The sequence below is a fragment of the Suricata suricatta genome, chromosome 7 (assembly GCF_006229205.1).
Source record: "Suricata suricatta isolate VVHF042 chromosome 7, meerkat_22Aug2017_6uvM2_HiC, whole genome shotgun sequence".
Taxonomy (NCBI): domain Eukaryota; kingdom Metazoa; phylum Chordata; class Mammalia; order Carnivora; family Herpestidae; genus Suricata; species Suricata suricatta.
In genome coordinates, this window is record NC_043706.1 from 27,931,926 (window position 1) to 27,957,100 (window position 25,175).

General features: G+C 40.0%; 1 protein-coding gene across 3 annotated transcripts; it reads right to left on the reverse strand.

Moving 5' to 3' along the window:
* Positions 1-5,696: 5,696 nt before the first annotated feature.
* Positions 5,697-24,985, reverse strand: IRF4 (interferon regulatory factor 4). 3 transcript variants are annotated; one of them, XM_029944481.1, is made up of 9 exons: positions 24,919-24,985; positions 23,320-23,593; positions 21,776-21,962; positions 20,818-20,906; positions 19,960-20,101; positions 17,329-17,436; positions 14,424-14,777; positions 11,600-11,712; positions 5,697-9,415 (listed from the first exon to the last, which is right to left on the reverse strand). In XM_029944481.1, exons 2-9 carry the CDS (start codon positions 23,533-23,535, stop codon positions 9,272-9,274), a joined length of 1,353 nt encoding a protein of 450 aa, XP_029800341.1. In that variant the 5' UTR covers positions 23,536-23,593; positions 24,919-24,985; the 3' UTR covers positions 5,697-9,271. The 3 variants fall into 3 exon arrangements, with proteins under 3 accessions (XP_029800341.1, XP_029800340.1, XP_029800342.1); XM_029944480.1 differs by having other exon boundaries at positions 19,960-20,104; XM_029944482.1 differs by lacking the exon at positions 17,329-17,436 and having other exon boundaries at positions 19,960-20,104.
* Between the last annotated feature and the right edge of the window lie 190 nt (positions 24,986-25,175).

Genomic DNA, 25,175 nt, shown 5'->3' on the forward strand with positions numbered 1-25,175 from the left:
TCATGATTTCAGCTCAGGTGTAATCCCAGGATCATTAGATCAAGCCCTGTGTCAGACTCTGGGCTAGGCATGGAGCCTTCTTGAGATACTCTCTGTCTCTCTGCCTCTCTCCCTTGCTCTCTCTCTAATATAAGTTAAAAAAAAACTTTAAAAAAGATATTTGCAAATGATATATCTGATAAAAGATTAATATCAAAATATATTTAAAAACATACGCAATTCAAAACCAACAAAACAAATATTCCAAATAAAACTGGGCAGAGGAGGGGCATCTGGGTGGCCAGCTGGTTAAGCAATAGACTCTTGATTTTAGCTCAGGTCATGATCTCATGGGGCATGAGATTGAGCGCCAAATAGGACTCCACACTAACAGCATGGGGCCTACTTAGGATTCTCTCTCTCCTTCTTTCTCTTCTCTTCCCCTGGTCTCTCTCTTTCTCCCTCTTTCTCTCTCTCTCTCTTTCAAAATAAATGAATAAACTTTAAAAAATGGGAAGAGGACCTGAATAGAGATTTTTCCAAGAAGAATATATACATGGCTAATAGACTCATGAAAAGATGCTCAATATCACCAGCCATCAGGGAAATGCAAATTAAATCCACAATGAGATATAATTTTGCATCTCTCAGAATGGCTAAAACCAAAAACACAAGAAATAACAACTGTTGGTGAGGATGGGGAGAAAAAGGAATACTGGTGCACTATTGGTGGTAAGGCAAATTGTGCAGCCACTGTGGAACAGTATGGAATTTCTTCAAAATATTAAAAATGGAATTGCCATATCATCCAATAATTTCACTGTGGATATCTACCCAAAGAACACAAAAAGATAAATTTGAAGTGATATATGCACATGTATGTATATTCTAGCATCAATTACATTATATTAGCCATGATATGGAAGCAATTCAAATGTCCATAGATAAGATAGGTAAATGGATAAAGGAGATGTGATATACATACTGGAATATATATATCATATATATTGGAACATAATGGAATATTATTCAACCCTAAAAAATGTAATCTTGCCACTTGCAACAACATGGATGGACCTAGAGGGTATAATGCTAAGTGAAATAAGTTCCAGAAAGACAAATACCATAATATTTTACTCATATGTAGAATTTAATAAACAAAATAAATGACCAAACAAAGAAAAAAACCACACAAATAAAAAACTAGACTCTTAAATCCAGAGAACAAACTGGTGGTTGCCAGAGGTTGGTAGAGGGGGCTGGGAGGGAATGGGTGAAATAGATACAGAGGATTTAAAATATACTTACCTTGATGAGTGTTGAGAAATGTATAGAATTGTTAACACTTTATATTGTACACCTGAAACATAACACTGTAACTAACTATACTGAAATGAATGACTGAATGAATTAATGCATGAGTGAATGAATAAAGTGATATTTTCCTTCCTATTTTCAAGCAACCCCAAGTGTTGCCATTCACATGAAAGGAAACAGTGGTGCCAAAGGCAAAGTTTGGAGCTTAGAGGAGTAAAAGAAGATAGGGTATGATAGAGGGAAGGCTCCCTAGGGAGGGTGGGGGATGGGGGTGAAAGAGGGCTATAGCCACTTCTAGGAAGCCAAGACAGTGCTCATCTTCAATATGATAGCTGGGAGGGACATGCCATTCATCTTTGAGAGATGATGAGAGGGAGAGAAAGGGCATCTAAGGGAAAATAAGAAAAAGAACCCCAGAGATAAGCAGGGAAGAAAGAGTTCTCTCCTTTTCCCTCCTCCACAGCCAGGAAGGAGCTTCCTGTGATAGAAAAGGTCCACTCCTGTTCTGGAAATGCAATGGGTAAGAAAGGAAATACACACACATGTTTAAAGAAACATACAAGCTTAGAAGGAAACATAAACTTTTGTGCTTTTCTTTCTGATAATAAAATAAGTGATCACTGAAGAAATTCTGGAAAATATAAAAGAACCACACAAGAAAATTAAAAATTGCTATCACTCCACCACTTAAAAAATCTATCACATTTGTTTTGAATCCTGCTGTCTTTTCACTTAACAAAGTAACAAACGTTTATCCAGGTCATAAAATACTTGTATGCCATACAAATTTTTAAGTGGTTACAAAATATTTCATTCTATAGATGGCCCATCATTTAGCTAATACCCCTTTGGACACTGTTGGACAGATCCATGTGAGTTTATGCATCTGGTACCTACTAAGTGTCAGATGCTCCTCCAAGTACTGGGTATACAATAGTTAAACCAAGCTTCTATCTTCAAGGAGTTTATGTTAGGAAAGAAAAATTAATAAATAGGTAATTACAATAAAGAATAGTCAGTGTTGTACTATAGACATAGAAAATACAAATCTAAGTCTATAGTGAAAGATTTTAAGAAATATAATCCATGTTTTCTTTAACAATATAATTTTCATTCTACTTCTTATTCCACAAAGATAATGAAAACACAATCTCAATTCACTTTGTATCTCTTGAGTTGACACTAAATTTGGCACTGTTTCTTTAGGGCTCAGGGAGGTGGTAGGGGGAGAAAGAGGAGCAGGCGGTCTGGTCCTCAGTGTGGTCTCCACTCAAACATATCTTGGGATGCCCACCATCCAGTCTGATGGTCACTGGCCCAAACAGGTTACCATGAAGTTCTCCTTCAGTCCTTCCCTTCTGCCTTTCCATAACCTGTGCTATTCTTTTCAACAGACTTTTCTCAGGTTTACTTATCCCCTAAAGGCTCTTAATTTTTAAAGAGGTAGTGGATATTTTTTATTATTATTTAAATTCAAATTAATCCTAATATACAGTGTAGTCTTGGTTTCAGGAGAAGAGCCTGTGATACATCTCTTACATATAACATCTGTTGCTTGTCCCAAAATAGTGCCCTCCGTAATGCCCATCACCCATTTAACCCATCCCCCTTCACTTTACCTCTAGCAACACTCAGTTTCTTCTCTGTATTTAAGAGTCTCTTATGGTTTGCCTCCCTCTCTTTTTTAATCTTATTTCTCCTTCCCTTCCCTTATATTCATCTGCTGTATTTTTCAAATTCCATATGAGTGAAATCACCTATCTGTTTTTTTCTGATTGATTTTTTTTACTTAGCATAATACCCTCTAGATCCATCCAAGTGGTTACAAATGGCAAGATTTCATTTTTTCTTTCATTGCAAGTAATATTCCATTATATATATATATATATATATATATATATATATATATATATATATACCACATCTTCTCTATCCATTCATCAGTTGATGGACATTTGGGCTCTTTCCATAATTTGGCTATTGTTGATTGTGCTGCTATAAACATTGGAGTGCATGTGTCCTTTGAATCAGCATTTTTGTATCCTATGAATAAATACCTAGGATTGCAATTCATGGGTCATAGTAATGTAGTTCTATTTTTAATTTTTTGAGGAACCCCCATATTGTTTTCCAGGGTAGCTGCACCAGTGTGCATTCCCATCAACAGTGCAAAAGTGTTCCCCTTTCTCCACATCCTCTCCAACATCTGTTGTTTCTTGAGTTGTTATTCTTAGCCATTATGACAGGTGTGAGGTGGTATCTCATTATGGTTTTGTTATTCTTTGTCTGGGAGCTGCTGAATTCTATACATTCATTTGTTCTCATTCTTCTTTGATGCTCTGAGCATCTTTCTCTACCCTGGGGTGGGAGATCAGAAAAGGTGAAAAAGTTTATCTTTCTTAAATTCCCAGCTTCCTGAGTCCTATTTCCCCTCCAGAAACAGTATCTTTAGAAGACAAATGCCAGGAACAGACAGCCAAGTTAGTTTCTTTCTCCTCTGCAACAGTGATGGCCTAATTGCTTGGGAGTAGGCAGAGGGGAGAGGAAGTGTACATAGAGGGGTACTTTGTTCAATACTCCAACAACATGATCCTTTACAGATCCAAACAGAAGGTACAAATAAGAAAGCCTCCTGACCTGGTCATAAGAAATGAAGAAGTGTTTCCAGAAAGAGAAAATGTCATGGCTAAGACTTAGCAGAGTAAAAAAAGTTAGGCAGGAGAAGTCTTCCAAGAGAGAAAAGAGGTACTATTGGGCATTGTAATAGTCCAGCAGAATTGGAGTGTGAAATCAGAAAGCGGGGGCGGGGGGGTGTGACAAGAAATAAAGGTGGAGGTTTCAGATGCATTTGTTAATTTTCTTCCAGATAAAGATTGCTATGGAAACCTCACTCAAGAGGAGAGGGAAGAAAAGGCAAAGGAAGTTATATTTTCTGGAATGATTGATTCTCCTTAAAGCTACCATCAAGCCCAGGCCTATGAAAAATAGGGGGGAAATGAGATTGTAATTTGCCTAAAGTAGAGAAACTACTAGACCCTTTAAAACACAAAGGGCAGCTTTTGAAGAATAATAAAATGTTCATAATTGAACTCTATGGAGTCCAAACTTTTGAACAGTCATTTAAGGACAGGGATAAAATGAACTTTATAATAGCTATGGCAGACAGGTGGGCTAAACAAAAATGGCAGAGGAAATAGCTAAAGATGGCCATCTGCCAACATATTGCCAACCTAGCAGGAACCTAGCAGTGACCCCTGGGTCACTGAAAGGGTTTTTTGATACCTATAACACCCTAGAATTCATAATTCTTTACTAATTCAGAAGAGATTTATCTACATGAGTAAATTTAGGTATAGACTGTCCTGGGGGTGGGGGGGTGTGTGGCAAGAGATATTATGACCCTAGGAGTGTCTTTCCAAAGAGATGATGTAGAACTTGATGATGTTTTTCTCACATTGATAAACACTTCCCGTATACTTTATATAAAATTATGTATTTATCAAGATAAAACTTGCTTTAAGAAAACTGCACCCAATATAGTCAAATTTGCACTAGTATAAAGAAAGGTTTATAATCACTGGTACCTAAGGGATGTGTAAAATTACTTAAAAATAAGTTCAAGGGCTCAAAATCCCTTTGAAAGTCTTTTTTAGACATAAAGAGTTGATACATTATTTGAAAAAAATCCTGCTTATATATTATTGACTCAAGTTCATCCATATTTGTTGAGCAGATAGGGCCCCCAAAAGCAGTATGATAGTTTATACTTCCATTAGCCCTATTTGATTACCACTTAGAAACTTTCAGAATCATTCTAAGCTAATATTCTGTGGCTTCTAGATGCAGATTACAAACATTTTTTGACAATTCCACAAAATCTTTGACTGCAAGGCTTTTAACACCACAGGCTGCAGCCCTGTTTCTCTAGTGTTCCCACTAGACTTGTAAGCAGTTAATAGGTTCTTTTTCTACAGTTCTATGTTATATTTCACATTCCGGATGCTGGTTAACCTACATCCCCTCCCCTTTAACTACAATGAAAAAAATCAAAGAAGCAATGAATATAAAAGGAAACATTAACTATTTCCTTGAGTCTACAAGACCTTTTAATACACAAGGGAGAAGAGGGAAAGGATTATTCAATACTCTCCTTAGATGTGTTTCTGTGAGCTGGAGAAATGGCCCTATGTGGGGACAAGTTTTGCTATATTTTTAAAACAAGCTGAGCATTTTGAGATCTGATTTTCTGGATGCATATGACAACCAGGAAGGAAGCAGGCTGCTGCAGCAGCCTCTCTGAAAGAGCACAACAAAAGGAGGAAGTATTTTAAAAGCTATCAAGAAACCAATTTGACGATAAACTATTTAAAAAATTTAAAAAATAACACACACAGCTCACATTACTTTTTTAAAAAGTCTTTATAATAAAATTTATGCATATTATGTACAACAATTGTCCATGAGATGATCTACCTAGTTCTCCAGACACCCTTGCCTGGGAGGCCTAGCAGCAAGATGAAACCAGCATAACTTTGGATTGAAGTCAAGGGGGCTGCTTGGTCCTATCCACTTTTACAGATGGAGTGCAGCAAAATGAGCCCTGATACCCAATAGGTTTCTTCCATCTCAAAGAGTCTGAAACAAAATATGAGTTTATATTGGAGGAGGATTGGCCTGCTGGCTTTTCTTTTCTCTTTCACATCTCCTCTTTCTCCTCCTTCACTTCAACTACATTTCACATACAGGCTTTCCTAAAAGCAGTGAAAATAAATACCAGGAAAATTGACCTTCACTGCAATCATGTGACAAGCTATTTACCACCAGTTAACAAGAAATGGATGAGACCCACCTACACTGACACGGATCAATCTCAAAGATGGGGCTATGAAAAAAATTAAATTGCAGAACAATACATATGGTAGGATAGCCCTAATGCAACATTTAAATAGATGCCAGTCAATTATAAACTAGGGAAATATATCTTAAAAATATGGACCTTAAGGAAGCTCACCACTTCCAAAAAACATTCACCTAGAGAAAAGGGAGCGATGTGATAAGAGAGAAATAAGAGGGGGGTTGAACTAAAAGAATTTTTGCTAAAAATAACTGATAGAAAAAAGCATTGATGTTCACTGGTACAGCCAACACAGAAGCAAGGATTCTCTTGGGTTGCATGTCCACCTGTTGCTCAGCTTCTCAAGCAAAAGCCCATGCCAGACCCTGTACCAGAGTTGTCCAACTCTGAGGTTTATACACAGTGACATGCAAAGAAAACCTTGTTTATAACCTAGCCCAGTGTGTGCCTTTTTCTAAACATGAACCTAGGCATATCTGTGCTTTAGTGATAACCGTTTTGTCCTGCTGTTCATTCCATGCAGAATTTTAAATTTTATTTTCCAATGAACAGTGTCTTCCTTACTCAAATGCAATAGTCTTGCTGGGTTCTCTATTAGGGTGATTACCTGTCCTGTTTTGCCCACAACTGAGGGGGTTCTAAGGTTTGGGTTTTAAATGGGTTGGTCACCCTAGTTCTCTATAGTGTTCCAAAAGACATCACTACTGCCCAATTCTACTAAATCCAAAGAACAAGAAATAAGCCATTAGAATATGGCAAATTTAACTTTGCCATCCAAAGCTTTTTAGCATAGTAAATGCCTAAACTCTTCTATAGTATCTTCTACTGAAAATAAACTAAATTCTACTTTGCTAATCCCACTTTATTAAGTTAGGGAAACAGGCAACTATTCATTTTCAAAGTCCTGAGACAGCTGTCAGGATTCTTCACCCTGATTATTTCATAATTCATTCACTAGTGCCCACTCTGGATTCCTCCAAATTAATAAAAAAAAGTCAATGTAGATGAGAGTAAAGATAAGAAAGGGGAAGGTGTCCAAGCCAAAAGTATTTCCCAGAAAATTCAACTCCAGTGTTAAAGTAGCTTAAGATTAAAGAAATACAGAATGGAAAAAAAAAAGACAGTAAAGAATTCATGACAGCATTTGAAATGAAGCATCTTCTTGGAGAATTCAGAAGACAAAACATCCCTGGGACTGACATCATAGATCTTCTCTGATATGTAGGGATGGAGTTAAATATTCTTCTGGGAAGAGGGCCACATACTTGGGCCTCTGTCATAGCAGTTCCTAATTTTGTTTTGAATTCGCCCTTAGGATAATATACCCTAAAATATTTTGCATCTATAAGATGTATAAATTACTGCAATTCATGAAATATAAGCTGCTGTCCACGTGTATTCATTCTTAGCAGTTGATGAAATTCCTTAAACTATGCTACTGACTGCATGGTGGTGGAGTTCTATGATGACAATGCCTCTAAAAAGAGTGAGGTAAACCCATACTGTTAGGTTAAAAGAGCACTGCATAAAAGTGGTTGCAAGGTGATCCTATGAGGGTTTTGTTTTTTTTTTGAGCTGATGCATATCTATAGAGAAGTGAAGTGTTTTGGAAGAATATGTCAAATTCTTCTTGTGGATATTTCAAGGGAGCAGGATTTGGGCTTTGATAAAGAAGGAGGATGTGCTTCATTTTTTCCTGTCTATGCTGCTTACATTTTCCATAGTTAATATGTCATATGTTATCATTAAAAACTCTTTTTAAAAGTTAAAAAAATAACATTCCAATGCTTCATTGCTTACTAAACAGGATAAAGGCTATATATAATCTGTCTAATGCAAGGGATACAGTGTGTTGAGTGATAAAAAAATATAGGTTAGAATAAGAGTGGATATATTTGAGAACTATCAAATCTTTGCTGAGCCTGAAAATAATAGCAATTTTTTTGTAGTATGATAAAAATATCAGTTGCCAGCATCACAGTCTAAACATCTGTACTTTTCCAAAACAATCAACAAGGAAGTGATCAGGTTTACTTAAGCAAGTAAAGGCCCTGTCAAACCATATTGGCATGAGGAAGCATATAATATACAAAATAAGCAAAAACAGCCCACTGAGTCTGCAGTTATGCAATCAGTGAAATCCTGTCATCATCTTTCCTAACAGAGTTTACAAATTGAAAAGCATCGGCTCCTCCTCTTTAGTGTTGTCATGGATAACTAACTGATAGCCAAACAAAACAAACAGGATAAGAGGGGAAATGTCACCGAGTTTCAAAAATATATCTTTAGTATTTGGGTTGCTGATATTTTTTCTTCTTTAAAGAAAAAAAAAGTTTTAGCAACAATTTCTATAGAATGATAGAAAAAATGACAAAAAATGCCTTAACCAGTCATTATGAGATTGTAGAACAGACAAAAATGTACTAATCGAGTGTAGCACTAATGCTTTTTGGTTCCAAAAAATATTAAGTGGCTTCCAGGGGCACTCAACAAAGGAGAGCAAATGGGGGACAATGTGAGACAGGGCAGGGAAGCCTGTCATGGAGCAAGACCCAGGCCAGGTAGAGTGATGAGCCACCCCAAAGCTGGAGGCCCATGGTCCAACCTCAGTCAATGATTCTGTTTCTTTCTATTAGCAAGCATTTTCTACAAGAGCAACATCACCTATGTGCATTAATATATTTCTTTTGTAGGCAGAGTCACCTCAAATTTAGATATTACTTCCCTGAGAAATAATACAGCACTTAAGTGCTTTTATCCTTCTAATTAGTGGTAAATAATGAAAGACAAGTTTTCTCCGTTTTAAGGCAAGAAATAATCCACATCAAATTAAAGATATCATTTAAGTAAATGTAAACACCTTCTTTGGCCAATTTTCACAGTAATCATCAAAGATGGCAGTGTACGGAAGACCCTGAAGACTGTCCTTCCTTTTGGAATAAGCTCATCTGTCATTTAGATGGAGCTGTTTTTTACACTCATTCTTGTTGAGATTCTCCTGAAGTGTTGAACTGAAGCCCCAATTTCCAAGTTTCTCAAAAGAAAAAGAGGGAGTTCAATCTGCTGTTCCTGTTGAAGTCAGATATTTAAATGAAACAAAATCACTTGTCTTGATGGTTTTCATTCTTGAATGGAGGAGTGGCGAATAGATCTGTGATAATCCTCTGGACTGCTAATGTGCTCAGGTAAATCATAGCCCCTCAGGAAATGTCCACTGTTCTGCTGAGCAAAATAATATAGTTGTCTGGCTAATAGAGGTTCAACCTTTAAAAAGAGATTTTAAAAAATTATTAAAATATTCTTTTTAACATCGTATAACTGGCTCATCATTAAATAACTCAGTATCTGAAGGGATGGCAAAGTTAAATCCAAAAGTAGGTGCTACACACATCAAAATATTCTAAGAAGTAATTTTTTTTGTCCTTACATGTATTAACCTTTAAACAGTTTCTAACTCATTCTTGGTTTTGACTAAAGTTAAAATCAAACATGATACTTTTAAATCAATAGATAGCCACTTAAAATTTATATTTAACTAAGTCTAAGAAAATCAGGTAATATGGCTGAATTAAAAGAAAATTTGAGGTGATGAAGTTTGAGATAATTCAGGATAAGGTAGGCTAATGAGTTTTTCCATGACCACAGTTTGACAGGGATGAAGGTATAAATCCTGAGCAATTTACAAGGCCTAAATGACCTACATTATCTGTATATCTCTAAACCTAAAATAAAGGAAAACAAAAAGAGCAAAATCAAACAACAGCACTGCTATTATGGGGAAAGAGAGGTTAATTAACCCCCAATTCATCTAATTTGGCTACTTGTGTGGTTCATATTCACTAAAAAAATTCACCTTTCAGCATTTCCTTAATTTACACCATCTAAGAAAATAAGAATTTGTCAATAAATTGAGTCATTAAATTGAGCCTTAATGTCATTTGAGATATAGAAACTTAAGCATAATTCATATGAAATACCTAAAATAAATTAATAGCAAAAAGGAGTATGAACTCCTAGGTATACACAGACCCACTCTTCTTTTCCATACCAGACAACTTCCAGGGACCCTTGCCTGAGGAACCTATTACTGCCTGACTCAGAGGAAAGCTAGTGCATACAAAAACCCTTTAAAATAAGACAGTTACAGGAGTTTTTCACCAACTACTGAAATGCTATTTATCAACCCCAAGTTTATTTAGTCTGGTGTTAACAAGATATAAATTATTATATCAATTACTGGAGAGAATTCATGAAAAAGCTCTAAAGCTCTAAAGTACATAAAGACTATATTTTTGTTAGTTGGCTGGTTTTTTATTTTACAATCAAGAGGGAGGTCTGCGTGTTTAAAATTAGATGGTGGGGTGCCTGGGTGGCTCAGTTGGTTAAGTGTCTGACTTTGGCTCAGGTCATGATCTCATGTTCGTGGGTTCGAGCCCCACATCAGGCTCTGTGCTGACAGCTCAGAGCCTGGAGCCTGCTTCTGATTCTGTGTCTCCCTCTCTCTCTGCCCTGCCCCACTCATGTTCTATCTCTCTCTGTCTCAAAAATAAATAAAACATTAAAAATTTTTAAAAATAAAATAAAATTAGATGGTGAATTATTTCAGTTTTCAACAAGAAACGTTCTCAGAACTAAAATATGACCTGAATGTTTATATTATTTGTTATAATTTTTTTACCTATTACTGTTTATTGTCTGGACCCATTAATAACTCTCAAGGGTAGGTAACACTATAAAGTTTTCAGGTTCAAAATATCTTAGGTATTCAAAACTCTTTCTTGTGGCAAATTTATTCTAAATTTTACCTATATAAACCTTTTTTCTTTTCTTTTTTTATGATAAAGATATTTACTTGCTGCAGTTAAATCTGTTTTAAACTCTGATAGAGAACACTGCAGTAGTCTGGTCTAAAACTCCTTGAAACAGTTAGCCTCCTCCAAATAATATATAGCCTTTGGATTCCACTAGTTAAATAATTCTAAAAATTCAGATATAAAAGAGGATGTGGAAAACATTTGGAGAAACTGTAAGATACATAAGTCTGTGAACAGTTTCCCATTTGGGAAAAGCTTCTCCATCAAGTGAAGATCAACTAGACAGCATTTTAAAAGCAATATTAAACATGGAGAATTTTAAAGGGCAACTTCTACCACCAGTCCTTTTAGATCCTTATAAAATGGAAATAAGACAATGTCATGACCAAAACACAAGATGGGACAAATGAAGCTCATGTCTGCAGGTTTGTGATTAGTAGACCTCTAGGGCCTGGGAAAAACATGTGGGTCCCTGGGCTGTATTCCCTGCACCATTCCCTGGGCCATGCTTCCTCCCTCACAATTTTCCCATGTTATTTGACATTTACTTTTCATTTGAGACTTTTCTAACTGGGACCCTAACCTTGATGAAAAACAGGGAAATCCAATCATTTGAATGTGACTAAATACTCACGTGTGCAGTGATGAGCTTCCTTTGCCTCTGAGGATCTGGAAACTCTTCCCCAAAGCACAGAGTTACCTGGAATCTTGGCAGAGGACGGCCATGGTGAGCAAATGCTTGTAGCTCTGGAGAAGCCCCGCAAGAAAAAAAATAAACCTGATCAAAAACCATCACTGAACAGTAGAGGTTAAAGCAGGAAGCAACAGTTTAACATTGATCTGGAAAACTAAAATAAGAGTGAGTATTCTTTATTTCTCTAAGTGGGGTTCTTAACTTTTAGACTCCAGATACAGAATTTCATGTATATGTTCATATGTGGTGCTTTTCCTGAGAGGGCTCCAGGTTTCACTTGATTCTTTAAGGGAGATATGCTCTGCAGATTAAGAACCTTGCTTTGCAGCATTGACCCAAGAGAGGGACCTCTCTATGACTCAGGCATTGCTTAAAATGCTTCATATTTTCTTAGAGACTAAGCACCAATTATGGGCAGCTGTGTCTTACTTGGCACTAAGCCCAAACTGTGGGACTTTGAGCTGACTGTCTTCTTGCCCATTTTCTGGGACAGACATTGATTTGAAATGAGAAAGGTAGTGATGAAGCACTAGGGGTCCCCATTTTTGTGGATATGTATATCCTGAAGGCACCACCCCTACCCTAAGGATTCAAAACAGAGACTGAGCACTGTTAGAACAACAGTGTTCAATCCCTGAAATTGGCCCATGTTCCTGTGTCCACATTCATGATGACTCTTATGCCTCTAATGGCTCCTATTCTTTCCATTCTGCTAGAATTAAGTATCATGTCTGCAAAAGAAAACACACTTACATGGTTGCTGTAACAACTTCTGCAGAACAGTATGCTCATGCATCTTGATCAGATATGCACCCTCAGGCTTTGCCTTTCGGGGCTGTCCCTAGTAATTTGCAAATCCTGAATGTGTAGATATCAAAGATTTCCACTGTTCTCTTCAACTGAAGAAAAGTTTCTAACTAACTCACTGGACTATTTGACTTCCTGCCTTTTTTTTTTCTTCCAGAATTCAAATCAAACCTAACTGACTTAGTCAGAATGTGTAAGAGGCATTCACACTACTGAGGTCTGAGACTACACCTACACAAGCTAATGAGAGTGGCAAGTTGGCACAATTCTCTGAAAAAGTCATGCCTCAAATGCTTGATAGCATGAGAACATTCTGTGGGAATCCTTGATTATGCAGAAGCTGGTCTACACAGCTATGGTTTTTAAGTTCACAGGTTCTTCCTTGAATTTCAGTGAATACTTCAAGAAAAGAGGTTGCAGTGAGCAAAAGCACAGCCTTTAGTTACAGAAAAAAAAACCCAACTCTTGCTCACAGATAGATATTACATTCTAGACAAGTGAATTCACAGCCTGGGGATATTCATGGCTACTCCATCATGCCTTCCTATAGAATGGGAGGATTCTACCTTCCTAAAACATACAAGGTGAGAGAAATCACAGAAGCAAGTGAACCTAAACTAAAGCCCTAGCCCTGTGGCATCTTCCAAATTCAGAGACCAAGATTCACAGTCTCTGAGGAGATCCAACTATGTAAGGGCTCTTTCAGACTTCATTGCAGACATAAGAGGTACAGACAAGAAACCCCCTTGTGGTTCTTGACTCTTCCTTGGGCACCCATCCACAAGAGACCCCAGGATGGGCAAAATAGTCACAGTGCAGACTTGGAGCAGCTCAGAGGGAGGGAGAGGTGTTCAGACCCACATGCTTTTCACATGTTGGTGCTGCCTCGCAGAACCAGAAACTCAGTTCTCTCTCTTCCTCTTGTCACATGTGTTAGTCAAGGGTTAGTCATATAGGGACATATTTTTCTTGGGGCACTAAAAGAGAATTTGATGAGCCTACATATATTAAACTTAAATCCAAAAGGCTAAATAAATGTCAATGGTGTCAAAGCACATACATGCTTTATATATTTTTTTTAATGAATCAAGAAGCACATTCAGGGAAAGGAAAGGCACATGAAAATGCAAAGACATAAGAAGGGATACTTATAAAAGAATAACTTAAGGATAAGATACAGAAAGAGGTGGCAATGAGGTGATGGAACAAGTTTCTCCCTCCAAAAGAGGCATCACCCAACCATATTGATAGCTGAATGAATACTCTGGATGAAGCCTCAAAAATAATTTCACAAAAGTGATTTCACAAAAGCCAGCCCAAGGTTAATTTAACTGTCATGAAATCAAAACTAGAAGAACAAAACTTACTGGTTTTAGAAAATATGGTTTAAAACATGCATGTCACAGAAAACCCAAATCCTTCTCATAATTTCCCTTTTGCAAAATCAGTTCCACATACTCTATCTTTGGTCCCACCTGCTGGAGGGCATCAGCATAAGGATAACACATCTCAGAACCAAGAACATTAACAATACTTTTCTAACCTTTATGATTTTCCTAGTAAACTTAAAAAGCTGAAACAGCAGACATGCTTGCTGAGATCATACTACCAATAAAGTGTGAACTTTATTAGTCAGTCACTATTGGTTGAAGACCAGAATTTTAAGATATCAGCCTGAACCACAATGCTCTTGAGCAATCTCCCTCCTCCTCACACCCCTCTGCTGATGGAGAGGAGCAGGTGGTAGAAGCAGAGGTGAGAGATGAACAAACAGGAAATCTATTTTCAGATCATGCTTGCTGGTCTCAGGGGTTAATATAAGGAAGACCTCTGTCTGGTGAGGGAGTGACCTTCTGTTTGAACTACTGTGACAGGCACACTGTCACCCTCTCTATTCTGTCTCTTAGGCTCACAGGTGTGGGATGCTCCATTCTAACAGATTAATTTGGTGTATTACCTGCTAAAAACTGCTGTGTGTCAAAAAGCTTGCAGGTCTGGTCCCTCTCCAGTTTGTTGGGCCGGTCACTGCACAGTGCCAGGGGCCCATCCCAGTAGATTCTGCTCTGGCATAGTCTTTTGGCATAAAGTCCGTCAGGGGCCATCCACAGCACCACACCCCTTTCCAGGTGACTCAGAAGTTTCTCAATGTTTTTCCTCTGGCCATTGTCCTCTGGGTAGGGGAAAAGGACCTGATCCAGGTTACTGGCATCATAGGTGTGCCCATGGGAGATCCGACACCCTTCAGGACTAGATGTGGTCAGCTCTTTCACCAGGATCTCCCGGTAGTACAAACAGATGTGGAGTCGACAGTCTATAAACACAGAGATTTCAAAGTCAGTTCTAAGGGACCAAGGAACATTGGATACCCATCCAGATACCAAACTATTCAACCAGAACATGTTTATTTGGTGGGACACTGATGTCTCAAAATAAAAAGTATAAAGTTCCACAGTCAAAGAAGTGTAGGAAATGTTACATACCCTCATCTCCCTCCTGGAATCACAGAGAGTGACCAATAATAAAGAAATCCTGCAAAAATCTATTTAATGTTACCTAACTTCAGCATTTTCCAAATTTATGTGATCATAGATTTGTGTGTGTCTGTATGTAGGGGGAGCATCCCTTACAATAGTTTTCTGCACAATATGTTTAACTTGTATTAGAATCAGTCAAGAACTTTCTATGTCATTGTTTTGGTGATGATGATAGTGGTCATGACAACAATTAGGTTTAAAATACTAAGTCATGTGCCACTGAACAAAATTTCATCTTTAAGCATGATGATCAGTTTTGATTTTGGAGGAAGTAAGCCCTAAGTTAAATTTCTACTAGCAAAAAGAATATAATAGTGTTTCAAAAAACAAATATTTTACATCTGAAACTGTCCTAAAATACCAATATGATGTCACTTACATACACACACATACACATGTATATTGAAGTTTCAGGAAGGATAATGGGAATAAGATGTTTTTATTTTCCATTTTTGCTTTCAATTCTCAAATTCATTTTTATGCTATGTATATACTACCTATATAATAAAATTAATTCATGTGGGAAAAAAAGAATCAATAAGAAAAATGTTCAAAGGCTAAAGTCCCACTAAACTTTCAAAATATCCCTTGAAAATAACTGCTTTCTGAAACATTAAACAAGATGAGTTCACTTATGAAAATTTCTGATTTCAGAATCTTCTTCGGAAGGTTTCAGAAACTGAAAGGACCAAGCTAGGTTTGCAAAGGGCCCCTTAACTGAAATGCAAAAGGGCTTTATGGAAAGGCAACAGTTACCCACCCATGACTGTATGGGATTTAAAAAAGAATGGGAATTACAGGTCTCCAATAAGTGTACTCAAGGTTGATAATTAATCTGTATAATACCTACCAAAAAGAAAAAAGCAAAAAGAAAGAAACCCACAAAACCCTCTTATTCCTCAATAGCAGGTTGTGAGACTTAAACAACCCACATCACTCTCTCAATTCTCCACTTCAATTTCTGCTGCTGTAAACACACTAGCTGAGAGCAGGCTCAGGCAGTGTACCTTGAGGACAGTGAGTTGGCCATCTGAGGTGACTTTCAGGGAAGGTTTCATTTCATTTAATGTCATCAGAAATCACAAGATTCCAATGATATAAATAGAATTTTATTACCTACTTTTCAGGCACCCACACAAATCTTAGGTGCTGAAGAGAAGGGTTAGAAAGTTTCTAAAAACAGACATAAGCCTTTCTGCTCAGTTACATCTCCTCTCCTTCATTTAGGAACATCTAAGAAGAAAGGCAGCAAGCCTCATTCAGAACTTCAGAACTGAAAAGAAATAAATGGTGAACCTGGAAGTGAGAGGGGTGCCCATAACTCCCTGAAACCTTGAGAATTTACTTTATATTTTCTATATCTAATTTGTAAAAAGCCCCAAAGGCAGGAGAGAACTCTGAAGCTTAAGCTATTTATTTTTAGTATAATTAAAAATCCAATTTTAAAATAATCCAAACACTATCTAAAAAATAGAGCCTCAGTTGGTTAAGTATCCGACTTTGGCTCAGGTCATGATCTCACGGTTTGTGGGTTCGAGCCCCGCATCTGGCTCTGTGCTGACAGCTAGCTCAGAGCCTGGAGCCTGCTTCGGATTCTATGTCTCCCTCTCTCTCTGACCCTCCCCTGCTCATGCTGTCTTTCTCTCTCTCAAAAACAAATTAAAACATTAAAAAAAATTAAAAAATAATTTAAAAATAAACATAAATAACAACTAAAAAATAAATATACACGTACCACATATGTTTAGTAAAACAGGCAACATCTCTGAACTGCAGGGATTCTTTTAGAAATAAAACTTTGAAAATCAGATCTAATCCAATTTTTTTGCAACCCATGTCAAATTTCAGAGGAAGAACTCAATGCCAAAGAGGAAGACCTATATGCAGCTAAATCTGGAAGGATGATCAGCTTTTCAAAATGAGAAGTCCTTGTGTATTTTTCTAAGAAATTATACTACAATGTGAAAATGTTGGCTGAAGAGGGACTCTTCGTATGTAAAGCTGAGGTGTTTGCATGTTCCTGGAAATTCAGATAGATGTCAGACGGAGACCTTAAAATGACTCAATTCAAACTAGCATTTAGAATTGGCATCAGATTCGCAAGCTGGCTTCTGAGTGCTAAGTTTTCTAAGGATGTTCCTCATTCACACAGATTTGGAGTCATATGCGTTTATACCCGCTTGAGTCTCTAGATGGAAGAAAGCCAGTGTCCATGGGCTGTACTCAGAGATACCCTCCCTCCCAATCAAATCTACCCAAAGCTGAGGGTGGAGTCACAGCAGAAGCCAGTCTTCTGGGGGTGCCTCTAGAACAGAACACTGCACTCACCTGAGAGCGCCAAGGCTTCAGCAGACCTTATGCTTGGCTCTATGGGGATTCCGGGGGCCTGGGACTCAGGTGGGGCACAAGCATAAAAGGTTCCTGTCACCTGGCAACCTGCATTTGCAAATAAGAATCAGATGATGTCTAAACAGAATCTGTCTGATGCATCGGAATGGATCCTCTCCCTGGGATATGGCCACTCAGCCCTTGAGGAGCACACCAACCCTGGGAGGGAAAGGCCAAGGGCCCTCTAGAACTGGCCACTGGCATTTTCAAGAAACAAAGATAAGCTGAGGTCCAATCAGAAAAAAACAAGACTGAAAGGGGAAGGCGCCTTTTCACAACTTTGGAAGGAAACTTGGAACAATCCCTCTGTAATTTTTTCTTTCTTTTTCTTTTTTTTAAGTTAGTTAATACTTTCATTTCTTCACATAATAACCATCGTGTGTGTGTGTGTGTGTGTGTGTGTGTGTGTGTGTGTGTTGTATAGTAGGAATATTTCAGATCTACTCTCTTAGCTTCTTTCAATACAATAGAGTATTGTTAACTATAGTCACCATGTTATACTTATTTATATATTTATATATTGTATATATTTTGTATACTTATACAAAATATAAATTGTATAAATATATTTTGTATACTTATAGTCACCATGTTATACTTAACTATAAGATCAGTAAGTCCTCAGGACTTATTCATCTTATAATTGGAATTCTCTACCTTTTGACCAATATCCCTCTATAATTACCCTGATAAACAGGGTAGCCTAGGCTCAGAAAGATTTATTCCTGTTCACAAAGCAAGTTCACAGTAGAGTTGTGAGCTCAGGTCTACTTGAGCTCTGATGCCAAAAAGCCCAATTAAAATTTTACAAATTTGTTTAGTTCACACTTATCTAGCTTTCTATTTCCGGGTTTAGGAGAAAATTGAACCATGTCTCTTGGCAGCCTAGTAGCTTTGGGTCACACTAAACATTTATTGAGAAAGAATATGTAATAGAACCTAATTTTGTTGGTACTTCACTTAATGTCACATATGCTTCAAAATATATCTACCTATTCTATATTTTTGCATAGTCTGACGCATTGCCTTGTAAATAGAGTTTTTTTTTTCAATAGAGCCTGATGCATTAGCCATAAGTCTGCATTTCAGAAACCAGTTTAATGTTAGATAACCTCTCCACTATGGTACGAAAAACAACCTTTGTTTCAAATTACTCTTGAAAAGCTAATAAAATCAAATGCTGAGCTTTTTTGTAAACATGCCACTCAAGACAAATTTTATATGATGGAACACTTTGTCAATCCCATAAAGCCAAGAGTGACCTGAACATGATCAGAAAAATGGACTGTATTGTGAAGAACCAAATATTCCTAGAACATACAGAAGAATTTGAGTATTTACCTGTCTCAGAATTTCTATTTAAATGACTAACTAAAACCTCCTAAAAGCTTGTGACGGTCATGGAGGAGGGCACTTGTGGGTAAGAGCACTGGGTGTTATATGGAAACCAACTTGACAATAAACTATAAAAATAAAAACCTTTTTTAAAAAGCTTGTAGTTTGCTGTATTTAGTATACTTTGTGAGGTTTCCTCTGTTCTTACCTAATTTGTGCTTCCACTGAGACATCTCATTTTGATGTCTGGGGAGTTCCTATGGGCACCAACCACATCTAATCCAGAGTAAGCAAAACTCTTTGAGCCCTAACACAGGGTCACCTCCTGGAGACTGTTTTTTTTCCCAGAGTATTTATTCATTACATTCGTACTATAACTTTTAATCCCAAGAACAACTATAATGGGCACACTGGTTTTTTTTTTTTAAGTAAACTCTACCCCCAGTGCAGAGCTTGAACTCATGACCCCAAGATCAAGAGTCCCCTGCTCTACCAACTGAACCAGTGAGGTGCTCCATGGGCACCCACACTATTGGTTAAGAGAAATATACTAGCTCAATAATCTCCTGGTGTTCCTACAGAGGGAGGGCTTGGGCTTGGGAGAAACAGATCAGTAAGATTATGTGGTCCTGTCAACATTAAGGAACAATCCAAAAGGGAATACTATTTTTTAATTTTTAAAAAATAAAAATCTATTACTTTTTACCAAGGACTATTCAGGGAGGATGAAAAATGTTAATGTATTCAACGAATAATTTAAAAATTACACCCAACCAGTTTGACATCTGACATCTTCTGTCTTAAATGAAAGGCTGGCCTTTGGGGTTAGGAGATCTGAAATTGAACCCCAGCTCCTCATTTTCACTGGGTAACGTCCATTACTTACATTCTGTGAGTCTGTCTCAAAAAAAAAATGAGGCAGTTTTTAACTGTCTGGGATGGATCTCTGTGATGTGTAAATAAGATCTCATGTAAAGCAGTTCCCGGTGCAGGTCCCGGCACAAGCAGGCCATTATTAGTAAACCTTGGATTCCTTCCCCTGAGGACCTTATCATCCCGCAGGAGAGAGAAAACCCTCTCTCTATTGCATGTGAGATCTTTACTAGCAGTTCTGAGAAGAGGAAAGGACTGGAGTACTGTTCAGAAGGACAGATCAGGAGAGAACAGGGCCCTTTGGCCAGGATTGTTCTGCTGGGTCAGTCACAGCCATAGGAACCAGCCCAGCACACTCCTTACCATTTTCACAAGCTGGGCCTTGCCAGTGGTGGCTGCGGGGTCCAAATGTCACAGGACATTGATATGGGATTTCTGGGTGAGGCTGATCAGGGACGTATTCCCTCCAGCTTCGGTCATGGGGTGGCATCATGTAGTTATGAACCTGCTAAAGGAACATGAGGGAGAAGCTGAGATGAAAAGCAACCAGCTTGGCAAAGATCAGTTGGTTGGCATTGGGAAAGAGTGACAGATTCTTTTATATTGAAACCCCTCACAGAATCTCTTATTTGGCTGACAGCCAAATCATTTTATCATCTCAAAAAACTTTGGAGTGAATAGCTCATCACACTAGGTGGAAAGTAGCCATAAAGAATTAAAAAGCACAATGAAGACAGTGTTATAAAGTAATGACTTATGTAAGGCTTCATCATATGGTTAAACCTGGCACCAAAATACTGCAGGGAAATTTGCCTTCTTTTACCCAGCAGAGTGAATAAAACAGAGGTGCAATTCACATCAGAAAAGTCTGAAGAGATCAGCTGCCCTGTGGTTTCACATGATAAAGCACTGCTTCCAAAACTTCATCTTCCACAACAGATCTGTTTCCCAGATTTCAGAATCAGTAGTAGAAGTCTATATCAAGAGGCAGATATACCCACTTCTCCTCTTCTTAAAACCAATATTAATAGTAACACCAGGTGCAAAGTGAGACATTCACCCAATGATTGGGGATTTGGTTTGGCTGATTGACTGAATAGCATAAACAAAGTGCTGCTGTTTTTGTTTGTGTATTTTAACTGCTATGTGAGATTAGCTGGCTCACATGGCTTCACCCAGACCCAGTCCCCGCTGCTAGAAGCCCTGCATTCTCCACCATACCTGAGCTGGGAGTGAGGTATAAGGAGCTGTCATGGTGTATGGGTGGCTCACAGTCATCTGTGGGTCCTCCAGGGTGAGCTGCTTTGCTCCTATGTGTTTGACCAAAAGGCAAATGGCAAAATGTAAAAAAAAAAAAAAAAAAAAAAAGGGAACTGTCATAACTAAAAGTGAAATCTTAGAAAAATACCTGAGAGTTTAATTCCTAGAATGCATAACAGTGTTGACAAATAAGGCATTTTTTCCCAACAACCCCCATGGGCAATTACTTGTTCTGGCCATTAAACTGATTTCTACAAGGTCTGACTTATGTAGATCAGGTAGAGAAGGTGATGAAATGCTGTGGGTGAATGTACCTTATCACATAAAGGGCCCCACCGGCAAGATGTCCCACAAGTGAAGTCATTTGTATGGTTTGTTTAAAATGCTATTCTTGGACTCTACTATGACACACTGGTCAGAAACTTGGAAAGAGACATTCTGAATTTCAATAAGCATCCCAGCTGACCACGGTACACTGAAAGTTGAAATTTTTGACTTAAAATAGTAACAATATGTGGATATATGTATGCTTCCTCTCTACAAAATGGTTAACCATGAAACACTGATAAGTAAAGACAAAGCTTCAAACAAGTTTTCCATTTTTTGTTTGAAAAATTTGGTGTATATCTTACACCGATAGAACTAACTGAAAAATCATGTGCACACACAGATGCACACACATACATATGCATACACCCACAGGTAGAGTGGGAATCTGAGAAATTATCCTAACCAATACCACAAGAATTTCAATTTATGGCCCTGAGAACTTGGGCAAAGGGCCTTCTGGAATCAAGCATGAGGCAGGAGGCAGGCAGGCTATTTGAAATAAAATAGACAAATCAACTCTCAGAATGAAATTAAGGCATTACAAGTGTCTGGTTGCCAATTCTGTGACCCCCAATCCAGAAAGTCCCACCTTTTTTTGCACCCTCAGGCACAATCCTGTACACTTTGTAGGGGTCTGAGATGTCCAGCTGGCTTCTCTCAACCAGTTCCTCAAAGTCATTGCTTTTGTTCAAAGCACATCGTAAACGTGTCTTCCAGGTAGGAGGGTCTGGCTTATCTATGCCTTCTCGGAACTTTCCTTTAAATAGTGCCCAAGCCTTGTGGGAAAGAAGAGGTGAAAAAGTTAAAATGCAGATCTTAAAAAAAAAGAACCCGAGAATTGTATTTCTAAAGGAAAGAATGATGCTTAAGTGCCTCAGATTTACACTATTGCTCAAAACATGGGACAAAAAGACACCAGGTATACTCTAGGAAATACACTTTTCACCTTGGACTTTATCATGGCTGAGATGAAGGTAACATCTCTAGGTGTTTGAACATTCTCTAGGTGTTTGTAAAAGGTAGGTAAGATGTGGAGGGTCCCTGGAAAGGGGCCCTAATTTGCCCACCGCATCAGCATCTGAAGTGAGTTCCACTAGAACTAGGGGCAGAGCTGTGGAGTGAGCTGCTACCCACAGAGCACATCTGAATGGTCAGACAATCTGAGGTATTCTGAGAGCAAATTCCTGAGGAAGTCCCCTTTGCCTGTTCTGCCTGCAGGTGGTGGGGCTGGGCCCTGATGCACACTTCACTGGGTAAACTGCTCTAGGGGAAAATAATCATCACCACACACACACACACACACACACACACACACACACACAGAGGAAGGGAGGGAGGGAGAGAGAGAGAGAGAGACAGAGAGACAGAGAGACAGAGAGTCCTAGAGAAAAATGTCTGGAGACTTGAAAAGAGGGAGTCAGACAGAAACAGAGAGAAAGAAACACATTGAAGGACCAAAGAGAGCTAAAAGATAGAGACCCCACCAGAGAGATTGAACTAAAGAAGAAGAAAAAGAAAAAAAGTCCAGAGGAAAGATCTCCATAGAAAAACTGAAACAGAGAAAGACAGACAGACAGTGAAAGGGACAGGAAAACAGACAGACTAAAAACATCGAAGGGTGCTCACAGAAAAGAAACAAGGAGACAGAGAGACACATGCTGACCAAAGAAGGCAAGGAGGTACAGAGGTACATAGGTGCAGAAAGCCAGAAGTACAGAGGTACAGAAAGAATTCACAGAAATGCACCAAGAACACTTGAATCAGAGTCCTTGGACCTCTGCTCTCCGCTGACTGAGCCTCCAGACATTTATTTCCCTGCTGCTGGAGCCACCTGACTCTCTGGGTACTGCTCATGCCACACGGTCAAGACTGGGACCTGGTCTCCCATTTCTAAAAAGACTACAAAGGTTGAAGCCTCTCTCCTTCTCCTAAGGCTTCTGCCAATTGCCACCTGATGCTCCCGGACCGCCCCACAGGGCTCATTCCATCCAGTCCTTCCCGCGAAGTCCCCTTTCTTTTGAGAACCCTCAGGTGCCTACAAGGCTCGCCAAGGAATCTGGGTTAGGGACCCACCAGGCTCCTGGGGCCTTCCCTCCACCCCCCACCCCCTTGGGCTTCCCTCGTGCTGGTAACCTTGAAGAGAGCGGCGTCCTCCTCGCGGTTGTAGTCTTGCTTGCCCGCGTGCTTCCAGGGGATGCGGAAGATGCTTTTCTCCTCGTTCTCCCACACCAGCCCTGGGTACTTGCCACTGTCGATCTGGTCGATTAGCCACTGGCGGAGTTTCCCGTTGCCGCAGCTCACCGAGCTCATGCCGAACTCTCCGCCTCGGCCGCTGCCCTCCAGGTTCATGCCCAGAGCGCCTGTCGCCCTCACGCGCCCAGGATCCGCTTCCTGCACTAGCTCTGCGCTGCAGAGAAGAGGGCCAGCCTTTAGTTACCGTGGGACAGGCTCAGCACACCCTTTTCAAACCTCTCTGGCGATGACCACGAGGCCCTGGAGTCTCTGAGGCAGCTAGGCGCGCTCTACAAAATTCGGTGTTGCCAAAGGCTCCTGAGAGAAGGTACCCTGTCTCATCCTTTTGCGAGTCCGGTATTGCCGCCTCTCGAGCATGCCCCCCCACCCCCCTGTGGTCCATTCTCCTACCCCGCCTTCTGGACTCTCAATTCTTGTTACGCATCCCACAAGCCAAACGCTGCCCAGGCAACACAACTCTCGCCTTTGTGCAATATCGCAAAATCCAGCCACCATCAATCTTTGGCACCGTTTGCTTGCTCACTCTTAGTTCCTGCTCCCCTTTGCCCATTCCCAAACCCTTGCCAGTCCATTCCTCTCTTTATTTCTAGTTACCACTCTTGCCCACTCTCTCATTTACATTCTCTTGGTGAGCTCCCCGGGCGCCAAAGATCTCGCACGTGGGCACGCCTGCAGTCTGGACTTTCCAGGTGCTCAGTGCCAGCAACTCTTGCCTGGGCCTTCTCCAGTATCTGCGCTCTCTGCCTCAAGAGTATCCCTGAGCCCTTTGCAGCTAGCAAGGATTAGTGGCTCCTGGGAGCAACACCCGTCAGAGATCCGGCCTGTGACGAGGCGCTCACCCAAGTAGATAAAGATTTTGGCGCCCAGAGCATCAGCAGGACCCCAGGGGCCAGCGAGGGAAAGCGGAGGGGGGGGGAGAGTGCCGGGAGGGTTCTCAGAGGGCATGGGGTTGCGACAGCAGAGCGTGGGGCCCTAAGTGGCCCAAATTTGGAGCTCCACCTCCACCACCACCAGCCACGGAAAAATGCGCGGGAGGCCACGGTAAATTTGGGCCCTTCAGGGCCACAGGGTGAGAAGTCTTGGGAGTAAGGGGTTGTGACCCCTCAGGGAAAGCCTGTAGTCCAGTGTGGGTCCTATCTATGGCCCCGCCTTGGCCATTCCTGGAGCCCGGACTCTCTTTATACCATCCCGTCCAGCGCGTGGCCTCTCCCGGGCTTGGGCGGGGCCGACCCACAGACTGAAGAGGACAATGCTTGGGCATTGCACCAGCTGGCCCTCCAAGGATACCCCACAGAGGCCCGAGCCCAGAGCAGAGGAGGTGGGAATCGGAGCTCTAACAAGGGGCATGCTCCCTTCCGCCTCTTAAACTGGGTTTCCCAGCGTTGCCCTCGAGATGAACCCCGGGACCTCTAGTCTCCCGTTCCCGGTTCTCTGTCGTGCCAGGCTCACATTCGTGCTCCTGCCCGACCCCACGCTTACCTCGTCCCCGACTCCTAGCTGAGGGCAGCAGTGAGTCCCAAGTTCAACTGTTGAAACTAAGTATCGGAGATGGGAAAGAGGAACTTTATAAAGCTTAAAAGCCCCGCTGGGGAGGAGCCTGGGGCGGGGCTGGGCGAGCACGGATGCGCCTGCGGGATTGAAGCTAGGGGGGCGCTGTGAGCGGAGACTGCGGCCCGGCGGGGGGAGAGTCCCAGAGCCAAGGCTAGGAGTGTGTGTTGGAGGGTCTGCTGCTGCCA